The 14,747-nt window shown below is 43.7% G+C and overlaps 1 protein-coding gene across 3 annotated transcripts in view; it reads right to left on the bottom strand.

Annotated features, from left to right (window-relative positions):
• Window positions 1–208: 208 nt before the first annotated feature.
• Window positions 209–14,747, bottom strand: part of STXBP3 (syntaxin binding protein 3) — a 69,377-nt gene continuing 54,838 nt past the window's right edge. For all 3 annotated transcript variants that reach the window (XM_029618082.1, XM_029618084.1, XM_029618085.1), the window contains exons 16-19: window positions 7,590–7,685; window positions 6,433–6,518; window positions 5,755–5,903; window positions 209–1,922 (exon numbers count right to left, since the gene is read on the bottom strand). In XM_029618082.1, coding sequence (XP_029473942.1) covers window positions 1,813–1,922; window positions 5,755–5,903; window positions 6,433–6,518; window positions 7,590–7,685 — 441 coding nt within the window. In that variant the 3' untranslated portion in view covers window positions 209–1,812. The remainder of the gene's footprint in view (window positions 1,923–5,754; window positions 5,904–6,432; window positions 6,519–7,589; window positions 7,686–14,747) is intronic.

Below are 14,747 nucleotides of genomic sequence, written 5' to 3'. Positions count from 1 at the left end.
TTAACCCATTTTGCCCCTCCCTGGTATATGCAAATAGAGCTGATGAATATTTATTGTGAAGCTGCTGAAAATCAGATCTCTTTGCAGTCTTCAAGAAGCAGAGCTAAGAACCCCTGCATTTAACCACTTTTAATTCAATTTCTGCCATAATACAAAAATTGCTTGTAGTTTGGGGATAAGACACAAAGAAACCATAGCAAGAATGGAATACACTGAACTTGCATATTGTACATTTATTGTATTAAAATATAAAGAAAACTTAGTTTAAAAATTGAAGCCACTACTTTTCGAGCCCTAAAACAGTTTAAATACTTTGGATTTGTGCTCTAACATATTGTTAGCAAACCAAGAGCCCTCTGAGATCAGCTAAGATACCAAGCCAGTAAACATGAAAAAGCTCCTGAGAAGGCCTCTTGAAACCCACAGAGAAAAGAAGCTTTCAGAATACTGGGCACCTTGAGACCTAAACTTGAAACCAGAAAAATAGCTAGACATGAATGGGGTTACTTTCAAAGCTGTTTATGCACGTAACTGGCTTGTTACACAAATGTCTGGGGTGTGTGTGTGTGCATAAAAGTATGTGCATAACCTGATTTCATGCATACTTTTATATGCACAAAAAATAAGTATTCCAGGGGATGGAGCTGCACTTTTAATTTTAAAAAGTATGTACATAAGTTAACCTGTACAAGTTATGCCCTGAAAATAGTCTCTGCATATCCTTAGGGATATTTTTCAAAACAAATTTATTCACATAAGTCCTGCACTTTGGAAATGTGTAAGTTATGCGGGTTATTATAAAATTGCTCTTCAAAGCCCAAATGATTCTCTCTCAACAGAAAAATGACATGATGTTAGTCTAAATATCCTTTTAGACTAACAATTTATTTTTAAAAATTGCCATCAATTTATTTTGCAGCAAATTTTCTTGTTTAAACACAAATGATTGGATCTCTGTGTACTGTTCCTTGAGGAAAACCAAATACCAGTTACTGAATCAGTCAGAAAATTATAAGGCTCCACATCTCTTCTTCCCTACAGACACTTGGGAAGTGTGTCAAGATAAGAAAGGTAGACTATATAAAATTTTATCTAGGCACAATGATTTTAATTAATTCATCCCAGAGTAATCACAAACGTCTTCTAACCCCAAAAGCAGTTTATAAAAACAAGAGCATTGTTGAAAGTTCATTATTTTGATTAAAACATTTCAAGTTGTAGTCTTATTACACTATCAACACACAATATAAAAGCCCTTTCCACCAATAAATTGAATTAATTGACACACATCAAGAGCGTGTACCATGTGAAAGGCACGTTGAAACTGCTTTACCATGCATATGAGATGCATGTAAAAAGTTTCATCTAGTCAGAGTTCTTTCAACGAGGCCAATTCCAGAAATAAACTAATGCTTAGAAAGCAAAAACAGTTCCATAGTCTCTGAAGAGGTCAGAAGCACACCAGATCCACTATACACAAAAATCTGTCAGATAGAACTGCCTCAGCCTTCTGTGCTAAAGGTAAAGTGGAAAAACCTTTGGGCCACTTACACATTTTAGAAATCGGCGCTAAAGTAAAATACAGTCGACACAATGTATCATAAAATACCATATTGGTATTTAGGGACGAGCTGTTCTGTTTTTGTCCAAAGCAGTGGCAGTATTTAAATAAAAAGGTATGCACAGTGAACATATACAGTAGTATTGTAAGTGTTATACTATATTTCATGAAAATATACACTTAAATTACAACAGCAATTTTTCCTTTTAATACATTTGAGCTTAACAGAATCAAAATACAATGGTGCTTGATTACACTTTTATTTCAGTCACCAGAGAGAAGGTTTCCTGGGGTACTTTAGGTTTGCTAAGTGCCTGCACATCATCTAGTAGTCTTTCGGGTGTTAGAATGTGAGTGGAACCTGGTAAAACAGAATAATATTTTAACAAAAATGCACACATTACTTTCTATGGCTTATAGATAATTAGAATTCTCTCCTACAGGCTTTTCAAGGTAAACAAGCATCTTATTTAGGGTGAAAGCAGCAAAGCACTTCATGGTATGCTTTGCTGCATGCAATTACATTCCTCTGCTGCCCTGCAAAGCATGAAACAAGGCCAAGTCATTTCAAAGACCTGAGAACTTTAAGGAGGCAGTTTTGCAAAAGCCCACATAATTTTGCAGGATATTACCTGCATAAGTTATACTAATTTTTTTAATATATTTATGCATATAAATCCACTGTAGAAATTGTCCCAAAGTGACACCTTGCTACTTTCAATGTAGATACTGCTCATCAGCACAAGGAAACAAAGCAGCAACAAGTCATCTAGGGCTGAATACCGGGGAAGCCAGGGTTCAAATCTCAAAAGACACTCCTTATGACTTCCAGCAGGGCTTTTCACCCTCTACTGCCTCAGATACAATCTTAGGGCCCTATTTACTAAGCAATTTTCTCAGAGACACAACATGGGAAATAACCTTCAGTGAATAGGCTCCTTAGATTGTACGTCCTCTAAGGTCAGAGAAATATTTATGGCAACTGAATGCAACTTGCCTGGAGCTACCAGTGAAAAGGTGCAAGTTAAATGCAAATAAAATATTCAGTAGTTTTAAATGTGTTAGAGTTAATTTTCTAATACCGTCAGAGTAAGACACACAGATATGGATCCTCCCCAATAAATTGGTTCTCAGCATTTAAAACCAGTGATTTTGTCTGGTTCAAAGATTACATAAGTATTTTTAAATGCACTTAACCCTGCATTTGCATGGATATCTTAAGGAAAATTCTGCTTCTATATCTAGGCCATCTTACCAATAATTAATCTTCTCTTATGAAGATGAGTGGCCCTGGAAAAAGCTGCACATACCAAGGTTCCTGAACCTGTCCTTGGGAACCCCGGGACATCAACAATAAAGATGCATGATATATATATATATATATATATATATATATATATTTGCATACAACTGAGGCAGTGCATGCAAATCGCTCTCATGTATATTCACTGTAAATGCCCTGACATCCCAAGAGGCTGGGGGTTCAAGAGAACAGATTTGAGAACCACTGGCACATTTCCTAATTTTGAGGCCCATGAACTGCTACTCTTTTCTTTGAACCCCAGGGCCTAGCAGGTTCTAAAATTAAGGTTATCAAAATAGTTACTTTTAACATTGAAATTTTAATATGTTCTGCTTTATTTCCATCTCTTTCCTAATAATACCTAAATTATTTGCTTTTTTAGCCACTGCCATGCCCTGGGCCAAAGATTTGAAGAGTATTGTCCACAACGATTCCTTTTCTTGACCGATGATGTCTAATATGGAACCCAGCATCATGCACTTATAGTCTGGATTGTTCCTCCCTATATGCATCACTTTGCCCCAATCCCTCAGTCTCACCAAGGTCCTCCTGCAATTCCTCACAATCGGCTCGTGATTTAACAACTGAATACATTTTGTGTCATTGGTGTATTTTAATTTTACTTGATTTGACCAGTGCTTTTGATGAATTAATCCTAGAATTTTGCTGTAGACAAGTAGGGATAGGAGGGACTGTGGTATAGTAGACATCCTCTTTGTTGAGTGAGAGAACTTCAGTGGTGACAATGAGAGGTGAACTGTCTAACCCATTTCAGATGGAATGTGGAGTCCCTCAAGGATTCCCTTTATCTCCGGTACTATTCAATTTATTTATGTGGCCACGGGGGTTATTATGCTCACCCTTAGGCTTTGTATATGCTGACAATATCCAGTTAGTGGTCCCAGCAGGTCCAGACTTAGCAGTTACTTTGAATTATTTGGATGAACAATTGAAGTTGGCTTTGACCCCTCCCCCCTTGCCTTGAGGATTACTGATAGAGAAGTTAGAAGTAGGAAAAAGATGCAGGATTTGGGTATTTTGCTGGATTCCAAGTTTAATTTGGAGTCCGATATTGCTCTGGTGGGACAGAAAGCTTTTTAGAAGTTGTGCCAATTGCAAACGTTCCGTTCCTTCCTGAATGTTTCTTCTTTTCAGACAGTTACTCAGTTATTTTCCCCTTTGATTGTTATAAACAATTTATTTGAGGGACTTCCAAATACGATATTTAGCGTTTACAGACTGTTCAGAATACGGCTGCTAAGAGGTTCGTGTACGGCTGTCCTCACGGGGTTAGTGCGACCCCTCCGTTACCGCAGTTTCACTGCCTTCCTGTTAGGCAGAGGGTGGTTTTGATATTTAAGGCTATTAAGGGTTCAGGAGCTGGCTGTTTATAGAGGTTGTTTTAAAGGTGAAACTTGCAATCAGTGAATACAGCGCTTCTCCAAGTTCCCGCTAAGTGAAACATGCAGAGAGCTGCTAACCCTAGTAGAGTGTTTTTGGTAGCTGGACCAGAGCGGTGCAATTAGAGCTAAATCATCTGACATTTAGGGAAAAGTGAAAATCGGGTTGTTTCCTAGTGAGTTGGACTTTTACCGATAGGAAAACTATGCTGAAGAATTGAAGATAATATAGTGAACAGTGACAGAAGGGGAGTTAATGACTGGGGACAGGCAAGTTCTGGGTTTGCATGGGGTAAGGTTATGTTTTTTGTTTTTTTTTAAATGCTGGTTTTATTTTATGAAATTTTTTAAAAATTATGTTGTATATCACCTTAGACAAATAGATTCTAAATTGGGGGTATATAAGAAATAAATGAAATTATATTTGATCACCTCTCATCATTCCCATTTCCTGTGGGAATCTGTACTGTGACCAGTGCATTAAAAAACACTGGTCACAGTACAGATTCCTGGGGCACTCCATTATTTACTTTTCTTCACTGAAAGAAATGACGATGCAGTCCTAACTCAGTTTCCTATCCTTTAGCCAGTTACCAATACATAATAGGACATGGCCTCCTATTACATGACTTATTCATTTCCTGATGAGTCTCTTCATCCAGATACACTATATCAACCTGGCCATATGTTTGTTAACCCCTTCAAAAAAATCTTTGTACGGCAAGACAACCTTTTAGTAAATCTATGTTGGTTCTACTGCATTAGTCTGTCTATCCAGATGGTCAGTAATTTTGCTCTTCAGATTAGTGTCTACCATTTTGCCTAGTACCAGGGGTGATCCAGGTTTGTAGCTTCCTGGATCACCCCTGAGGCCCTTAGTCCATCTTTCCTCTGCTTTTACTGAAGATATTTGTAAGGCTGCCATCTTGTCTTCTGTCCACACCTTCCCTGCTCATCACTGTCTTGAAAATTCTTCACATGGAGTCCATAGCTTTGAGCAAGCAGGTCTCAAAAACTTATTTAATTCCTTCAACTTTTCTCCCAATTTCTTCAACACACAAGCTGCATGTTTTTCACTACTGATTATATGAGCATAACAAATGTTTTCCATGCACCCCTCAGCATGTGTGGCTTATTGTCTTGCTGTCCACGGAGAAAGCAAAGTTGCTTAACCATAATAGATGTTCTCCGCATACAGAACAAATCAGTCACACAATCCCACTCTCCTCCTCTTAGAGATGAAGGTTAGGCTTTCTACAAAGACAGAGGAAACTAACACAGTGGTGGCTGCGCAGAACATCTGTGCATGCTCAGAAAACTTTCTTGTGTTTTCTGAACGTGTTTTTTTTTTTGTTTTGACACTCTTGGATGACATCACCCATCTGGTATGGCTAACTCTTGACAGGTAAGCAATTTCACTTTATTATTCTCCTCTTCCTAAAGACTTTTCTCATCTACTCCTTACCTATGAAAACAGAAATGCAACTTACCAATAATAACCTCACAAGACTTGTTAGCCTGAGTGACTTCATAAGCACAACGCATCTCAGAATATGTCATTCCTCCAAGTATAAAAATGATCAACTTTGGCTCATTCTTTCGTTCATCAACTATACTAGTCTTGTATTTTTGACGAGCACTAAAAAACAAAACCAGACAATATCCTTTAATGTATACCATGTATTTAGACTATAAATATAACCTTATGAGCAAATAGAAAATTTAAAAAGAGTTGTATTTGTATTTCTGAAGACCTTCAAGGAGATTAATCAAGTTCTATATGAACTAAATTGATTCTTAAGAATAGAGTGGAAGATGCAAGTAAAAGGAAACATTAAATCTCAAATTGCTGAATATTTTGAACAAAACACCTAAAAGAATTTACCATCAGGCTATTACTCAAGCATCAAAAGAAGGGCATCTAACAAACTTTAGAGTGGAAAGTAATGACCATTTTCTCAAAATTTGTTACATTTTATGTAACTCCCATCATTAAAGAAGATAACAGGTAAACAAATGCTTTTCTTAAGAGTTAAATAATACAATCTAGGTAACCCATCCCTGTGTTTATCATCTTCTAAACCCAGTTATAGAACAACATATACCTCGGAGACTTCTGTGAGAACAATATACCTTAAAATTATTAAAAATACCATTTTGCATCTTACCTTACTGCTCCTGAACCATTCCATGCTGCGGGGCATTCTGAGCAGTAAATCCACTCTTTTGGGTCAAGTTTGTTCTCAATAGCATCCTGGAAGGAGATAAAAAGATGCAAGTTGTGTCTAAATTCTGGGTCTGCAGCTCTGAGACAATGATGTTAATCTGTCGTTCGCCAGCTGGAGGTCCAGCTGGCTGCCTTCCATGTTAATACAGGAACAAAATTCTCCAGAGGGATGACCCGACTGCAGAAGAGAGTGGGAGAGCCTGAGACCAACTCTGTGACATCTTCATGCACTTCTGGACAGGGTAAGATGACTGGCTAAATTACTGCTTTAAGCTGAGTGGTTAATTGGCAATACATTTGAGAAGTACAAGCTGGCTTTGAGCTATACACAGGGGTTTTCATCTGTTGTAACCAGAATGACTATGTAAAACAGTTGTATATTTTATGGTGCTACAACAAACTATTAACCACCTCAAGAAAGGTGTAGGCCTTCTGCTCCCTTTACATGATCTTGGACCTTATTTTATCCGATTTAAATGTCAGATAAAATCGGATAAAACCTTACAGAATGGAGGAAGGTTTTCTGATGTCCGCCCGATTACCAGATGGTATGAAAATGGAGAGGCGTCACAAAAAGGTCAAACACCTGGGTTTCAAAAGTCCCTGCTTTGATAAAATGGGGACATACATTAAAGAGGAACTGGTAGGGTGGGAAGAGGCAGGTGAAGTGGAAGAACAGTGGACTAAGGTAAAAGGAATTCTAGAAAGAGCAAGTAAATAAAAGGAAGAGGAAAAAAAAAAAGGAGATGGTTTTCAGAGCAGGTGGCTGGAAAGAAAACGAGAGCAAAACATTCAAGGGATCTCAAAAAGATGAGGACAGAAAAAAAAGATCTGGTAAAGCTGAAAAAACGGGAAAAGAAATCAGAATAGCATAGGTGTGAGTTTAAGAAAGCCAGCTTCGAGGTAAAGCAAGGTAAGATGACATCTTTTTGCTGTCAGTGAAAGAAGCCGGGCCAAAAGACAGACAAAAACTATCCTGGATAAGGACAATAATCTTACAAGCGGGTATGGCTGTACGACTGACAGCTGCAATATACCCTTGTGGGGTGGACAAGAATAATTGTTACATTAAAGGAGCAACAAACCCCTCTCTCTTACCTCCATAACATCCTTGATCACAGGAGTCCACCTAGAAAGCTGAAATGTTTCTTCCTGAGACCGATCCCTCCTGGCTGGTTTACGCTGAGAGGCAGACTTTACATGAGAAAGAAACTCTTAGATTTGGAAATGAAATTTATTTTTAAAACTATGTATGTTTACAAAACCAGCTCTATATTAAGCAAAAGAAAGTGCTGAATAAGCCCACCCCATTCAGTTCTCAATAATTTTTGATATTTCCTATTACTGATTACTCAACATTTGATTGCAAAGGGTTGTGATATCATTCCAAAGTCTATCATCAGAGTCCTTTTTATAGTCAGACATCAAACCATATCCTCACTATAAAACAGTGTTATACTAATGGGAGAAAACTTTTGTGCACAATATTTTGTTACTGGGACCTTCTATGCAAAGAAGCCCGGTAGCAAGTTTGTAAGAACTTGAGCTGTAAAGATTTTGGGAAATCCAGTTTGTAAAACTATTTTCATCCATAGTTTTACTATGTGCTTATGGCTAACTAGCTGCTTTGCATAACTTTGCTTTTCAAAAGTCACTCAAATATGAACTGAAATAAACAAACAAAAAAAAACTTTTGTTCACTAAAGGGCAAATGTTTGCAACAGTGTGCACTATTAGCAATTTTAGCATGTGACGTGCCCTTTGTAAAAGATTTTTCCTTTAAAACAGACCTTTAAGGCAAGTGTAAAGGAGAAAAAGTCAATTGTGTTAATTAAAAAAAAAAAAAAGGAGGTAGTTTGTTAACTGTGAACGCCAGACACAAAGCAACACATGCCTTATTTTTCAGCTAGGTCCTGGAGGCAGAGGGAGATAAAGTGACTTGCCCAGGATCAGACACCGTCAGTAGTAGTGGTGAGATTCTTTAACTCCTGAATCACAGCCTAATGCTCTAAACACTAGTCTTCTATCGTAAAGAAACTAAATCAACACTTATAAAGACAAAAACACTAAAAAGCCAATAAAATAAAGTTTTTTTGGGTTGTGTATACTGTTTTGTGTTTATATATTTTTATGAAATTCACAAGAGATTTTTTTTACACAGTTCTCATTTAGTGAACATACCATTAACTTCTTCGAGGGGACTCTACAACCACAATATATAACTATTTGTCTAATGACATAACACACGAAAGCTGCAATATATCATAAGAAAATTATTCCTTATCTGCTAATTTTCGTTCCTGTAGTACCATGGATCAGGCCAATTGTGAGTTGTTCCCCCCTACCAGCTGATGGAGTCAGAGCAAAAACTGAGAGGGCGCTCTCATATAAGGTGGTGCGCCCTCTGTAATCCTTCAGTATAAAGTATATCAAAGCCAGAAAGAAAAACCTTGGATGGATCAATACAAAGTTAACAATAACTACAATAACTATAAGAACCCGTAGAAATGCAACTTGCAACAAGAACTCCTAATCAGTCCCTTACAGGTCCTGAGAGAAGTAGACAGTCGAGCTGAAAAGTGTATGTCCACAATAGAAACCCCCAGAGAAGCATAGAATTATAGGGTGGGCGTCTGGACTGATCCATGGTACTATAGGAACGAAAATTAGCAGGTAAGGAATAATTTTCTTTTCCCTGTACGTACCAGGATCAGTCCAGACCGTGGGAGGTCCCAAAGCTTCCCTAAGTAGAGTGGGCCAATGATAGCCCAGCTCGAATGACCTGAGCTCCAAAGGAACCCACTCTCAGCGGTGGAAGATTCAAGCGATAGTGATGTGCAAAAGTGTGCAACGACTTCCAGGTAGCAGCTCTGCAAATCTCCTGCGGAGAGACTGCTCGGCTTTCAGCCCAGGAGGCTGCTTCAGCCCGGAGCGAATGAGCCTTTAAGCCATCTGGAGGAGGACGCCCAGTGCCAACATACGCAGTAGAAATTGATTCCTTGAGTCAGCGGGCAATGGTGGTCTTAGAAGCCTTGTTGCCCTTCTTGGGACCGCTCCAGAGGATGAAGAGGTGATTGGACACATGGAAGTCATTGGTAGCCTCCAAGTAGCGAAGGAGAGCTCGCTTGACATCGAGCCATCGAAGGTCCTTGGACTCCTTGGCCTGGAATGGCAGTAGTTCCACTGACTGATTCAAATGAAAAGAGGAGACCACTTTTGGTAGAAACGATGGAACAGTAGACAAGGATACTCCCGAATCCGTGAAACGTAGGTAAGGTTCTCTACAGGACAAGGCTTGCAGCTCCGAAGTTCTGCGAGCAGAACAGATGGAAACCAGAAAAACTGTCTTGAGGGTGAGGTCCTTGAGCGTAGCCCTCTTCAGAGGTTCAAAGGGCAGACCCCCTAAGTTTCGAAGAACCAAATTCAAGCTCCAGGAAGGGCAAAGACTGCGGACCGGTGGTCTCAGGTGCTTTACCCCTCTCAAGAACCTATGTCCGGGTGCATCGCAAGAGGAGATCCATCCCGATGCGGAACGAGAGCACCAAGGGCTGCCACCTGAACTCTGAGGGAATTGTAGGCTAATCCCATCTCCAATCCTCGCTGTAAGAAAGACAAGATCTGGGATATGGTCGTATGGCACAGAGAAAGTTGTGAGGCCTGGCACCAAGTCTCACTTTCCAGACTCAGATATAGGACACTGAGGTGGAAGTCTTCCTAGTCTGAAGAAGAGTGGAGATAACCGCCTCCGGATACCCCCATCTTCTCAGCCGGCGCCACTCAAAAGCCAGGCCGCTAGACAGAAGCGATCTATCTGGTCGAAAAATACAGGACCCTGTCGCAGCAGATTCGGCAGATGTTCCAGTCGAATCGGGCCGTCCACCGCTAGATTGACCAAGTCTGCGAACCACGGTCGTCGAGGCCATTCTGGAGCCACCAGGATCACTGACCCCGGTGGCACTCTATTCATTGGAGCACCCTTCCCACCAGGGGCCAAGGCGGGAACACGTAGAGCAAGAGGTCTCGCGGCCACGGGAGGACTAAGGCATCGACGTACTCTGCGCCATGCTCTCGCCTGCGACTGAAGCATGGAGCCTTCGCGTTCCTTTGAGTGGCCATGAGATCCAGATGGGGAGTCCCCCATTGTGAGAAGAGGAGGGACACCGCTCCCTGGGACAGTTCCCACTCCCCGGGGTCCAGGCGTTGGCGACTCAAATAGTCCGCTTGAACATTGTCGACTCCCGCAATGTGAGACGCTGCCAGGCGGGTCAAGTGAAGTTCCGCCCATGGCATGAGCTTGTCCGTCTCCCGAGCATCATGGAGACTTCTTGTCCCTCCCTGACGGTTGATGTACGCCATTGTTGTCGCATTGTCGGAGAGGATCCTGACCGATCAACCCTGGACTGGGGGAAGAAGTGCTTCAGTGCAAGATGGACTGCTCTCGTCTCCAGACGGTTGATGGGCCAAGCAGCCTGTTCTGGAGTCCATTGACCCTGCATCGAATGTTGTCCACACACTGCACCCCAGCCGGCGAGGCTGGCGTCAGTCGTAACGATCATCCATTGCGGAACCTCCAGGTCCACCCCCCCCGGAGAAGATGATTGAGACTGAGCCACGAGTCCAGGCTGTCCTTGGCTAAGGGTGTTAGTGGCAACAGAGCCTGAAACTCCCGAGACACCGGCTTCCAACGGGAGAGTAACACCCTTTGTAAGGGTCGCATATGGGCAAATACCCAAGGCACTACATCAATAGTGGAGGCCATGGAGCCCAACACCTGGAGATAGTCCCATGCCGTGGGAAGCTGGAGGTCCCGAAAGTGCTGAATCTGGCTGAGGAGGGCCGGAGCCCGATCCATGCGAAGAGAGACCGTGCCCACTTTGGTGTCGAAATGAGCTCCCAAGAAATTGAGGGACTGCGACGGAGTTAGGCTGCTCTTGACAAAATTGACGACCCAGCCGAATGATTGGAGGAGAGACAAGACCCTCTCGACCGCCTGCCGGCACTGGTCCCTAGACTTTGCCCGGACTAGCCAATCGTCCAGATAGGGATGGACCAGGATACCTTCCTTCTGCAGGGTCGCCGCCGCCGCCACCACCACCTTGGTGAAGATGCGGGGAGCGGTCGCTAGGCCGAATGGCAGAGCCTGGAACTGGAAATGTTGTCCTAGCACCTTGAAGCGAAGGAAGTGCTGATGGTCCTTCAGGATGGGGATGTGAAGATAAGCCTCTGTCAAATCCAGGGACGCCAGGAACTCCCCCCAGTGAACTGCAGCAAGTACCGAACGCAGGGTTTCCATCCTGAAGTGTGGAATCCTGAGAGCCTTGTTGACTAGCTTGAGATCCAAGATTGGTTGAAAAGAGCCTTCCTTCTTGGGGACGACGAAGTAGATGGAATAATGGCCGGACCCGTGCTCCAGTAGAGGTACAGGGAGGATGGCTCCCAAATCCAGGAGACGCTCCAGTGTCTGCAGCACGGCATTCTGCTTTCTTAATCCGCACAGGGAGAAGACAAACCTGTCTCTGAGAGGACGAACAAACTCTAAAGCGTAACCATGCCGTAGAATATCCAAGACCCATTGATCTGAGGTGATTTTGACCCACTCCTCGTAGAATAGGGCCAGGCTTCCTCCGATCAGAGGGGGTCGAGGAGTGGGCCGGCAAAGCTTCATTGGGAGGATTTAGCAACAGCCCCCTGGGGGAGGGCGTCTCGAGCTAGCCATCTACCCCAAAAGGAATGGGACCAGGACTGTGATCTTGAAGAAGGTGGTCTATGAGGGACAGGGCCTCGCCTAGCGGAAACGACGTTGCTCCCTGAAATAGTTATCGCGTGGAGCTATATGTCCTGGAGGTCCGAGGGCGATCCTCTGGTAATTTATGAACCTTGTTCTCTCCAAGCGACTTAATGAGTTGGTCCAACTCCTCACCAACAGAAACTTACCCTTGAAGGGGAGAGAGCCCAGCTGAGACTTGGAAGAAGAATCAGCCGACCAGTTTCTGAGCCAGAGGAGCCTAGCCGAGACCACTGAAACCATGGACCTGGCCAGGACTCTGAGGAGATCATAAAGCATCCACCCCATAGGCAATAACCGCCTCCAGCAAGTCCGCCTGCTGAGCCTCCGCCGGCGGAAGCTCCTGTGTGCCGAGCAGCTGCTGTACCCACCGGAGACCAGCCCTCTGCATCAGAGAACTGCACACTGCAGCCCTAACTCCCAGGGTGGAGACCTTAAAGACCCTCTTCAAGTATACCTCAAGCTTGCAGTCTTGCAGGTCTCTGAGGGCTGCTCCTCCAGTTACTGGAATAGTTGTGCTCTTTGTGACTGCCGTAACGGCAGCATTCACCTTTGGTACCTTCAGCAGGTCAGGGGACTCTTCTGGGAGAGGGTACAGCTTGTCCATCGCTCTGACGACCCTCAGAGAGGTTTCTGGAGTGTCCCACACCTTGGACAACAATTGGAGAAGCATCGGATGAAAAGGAAAAGTCTTCGAGGAAGGCCGAAGGCCAGCCAGGACTGGGTCTCCCTTCTTCTGTGTTGACGTACTGGGTTCCAAGGGGATCCTGGGGAGTGTCGATATCCAATTCCATCAGGACATGTGAAATAAGCGAGTCCAATGCCTCCTTTTGAAAAAGGCGCAGTATCCGAGGGTCATCACCCTCTACGTGCGCCAAGTCTGGGTCCACCCCCAGGACCCCTGGGGGAGGGGAATCCGGCAGAGCCTGGTGGAACCCCACTGGAACTTGACAGGACCCTAAAGGAGCCCCCTGGGGCTGGCGGGCAAGGAGGCAACCCTGGTGCTGTACCCAACCAAGGTGGTACAGAGCCCTGAGGCAGCCCTGTCAGGTCTGGAGGGTCACCCAGTCTGGGTACTTTGGCTAGGGGGGGGGGGGGGGAGGAGGAGGGCTAGTCCTGGTGCTGGGAAAGCCTTGCCAGATAGGAATTGTGCATCAGCAAGATAAATTCCGCCGAGAAGGGTTCCAGAGGAGGCATGGTAGAGGGAGGGGCAGGGGGGTCCCCCGAGGACGGCTCCGCATCTGGGAGATGAGCCGGAGTAAGAACCAGCAGTAAAGAATCCCGGTCTGTGTCTGAGTCAGCAGGGGGCTGCGCTGGAGCATCCGTACGTGAATCCAAGATGGCCGCCGGAGCAGACTTCCCCTGAGCTTGGCGCGCGAATCAGACCGTCCCCGAGGTGCCCTCCCCACCGGGGAGGCACCGGGCACACAGGCCTTCACATGAGTGCCTCGACCCGGGCTCACCACAGGTACTGCATCGCGATGGACGCGGCATGGAGGTAAGCAGATCCAAATAGCTCTGAAGCCTGCAGGCAGTAAGGGAGCTGTGCTTGCTCTGCAGTCAAAAGCGGCCCTTTCTTTTTTCTTACAAAGAGTCAGAGGGATGCCATGTCTCTGGAACTCTGGCTGACCCGAGGAAAACGACCTCTCAGGCAGAGGGTCGAGAGGGAGAGGTTGGACTACCAACTTTCACCCCTAGGGCAGCCCAATAAACACCTGTAAGGAGGGAAAATATACACTTACCCCCAATGACAGAAATAGTAAGCATAAGAGAAAGAGAAAGACAAGTCTGCCACTGAGCAAAAGTTCTGCCTGCAAGTTGCAGGAGAACAGCCACAGAGGAAAAAACCTCCCTGAAACTTGCTATTTTATTTGTGATCCATCCAGGCAAAAAAGTGTCAGAGAAAGAAACAACAAATATCTCTAAAGACACTGGGGATCCGAAGGTGAGACCCGATCTGCTGGAGTCAGAGAAAATACTGAAGAATTACAGAGGGCGCACCACTTTATATGAGAGCGCTCTCTCAGTTTTTGCTCTGACTCCATCTGCTGGTGGGGGGGGGGGGGGGGGGGCGGGAAGAGAACAACCCACGGTCTGGACTGATCCTGGTACGTGCAGGGTACCAAGGTTTCCACATTTTTTGCAAATTTTGAAACTCGTATATTTTTCAGCTGCAATAGCTTCATATTTGTATATCAGACATACTATATTCCACCAAGAAAGTAGCTCTAGGAAGGAATAGTTGTTAAGGATGAGTTTGAAGGCAAAGGACAGAAAAATATCAATTTCTTATTATAGCAGATTGCCATATAATAATTAGAAATAAAAAGTTCACATTGTATATTCAGTACATCCTTAATGCATTTATATTCCACAATGGCGAATATCCTTATCTTTGTGTGGCAAAACCAACACTTAATAAAGAGCAGTTTTACAAGCAGCATTCTGTATCACCTATACATCAACAAAAC

This window comes from Rhinatrema bivittatum, chromosome 10 (genome assembly GCF_901001135.1).
Source record: "Rhinatrema bivittatum chromosome 10, aRhiBiv1.1, whole genome shotgun sequence".
Classification (NCBI taxonomy): Eukaryota; Metazoa; Chordata; class Amphibia; order Gymnophiona; family Rhinatrematidae; genus Rhinatrema; species Rhinatrema bivittatum.
The sequence above is the reverse complement of the archived record's forward strand: the minus strand, read 5'-3'. Positions and strand labels throughout refer to the sequence as shown.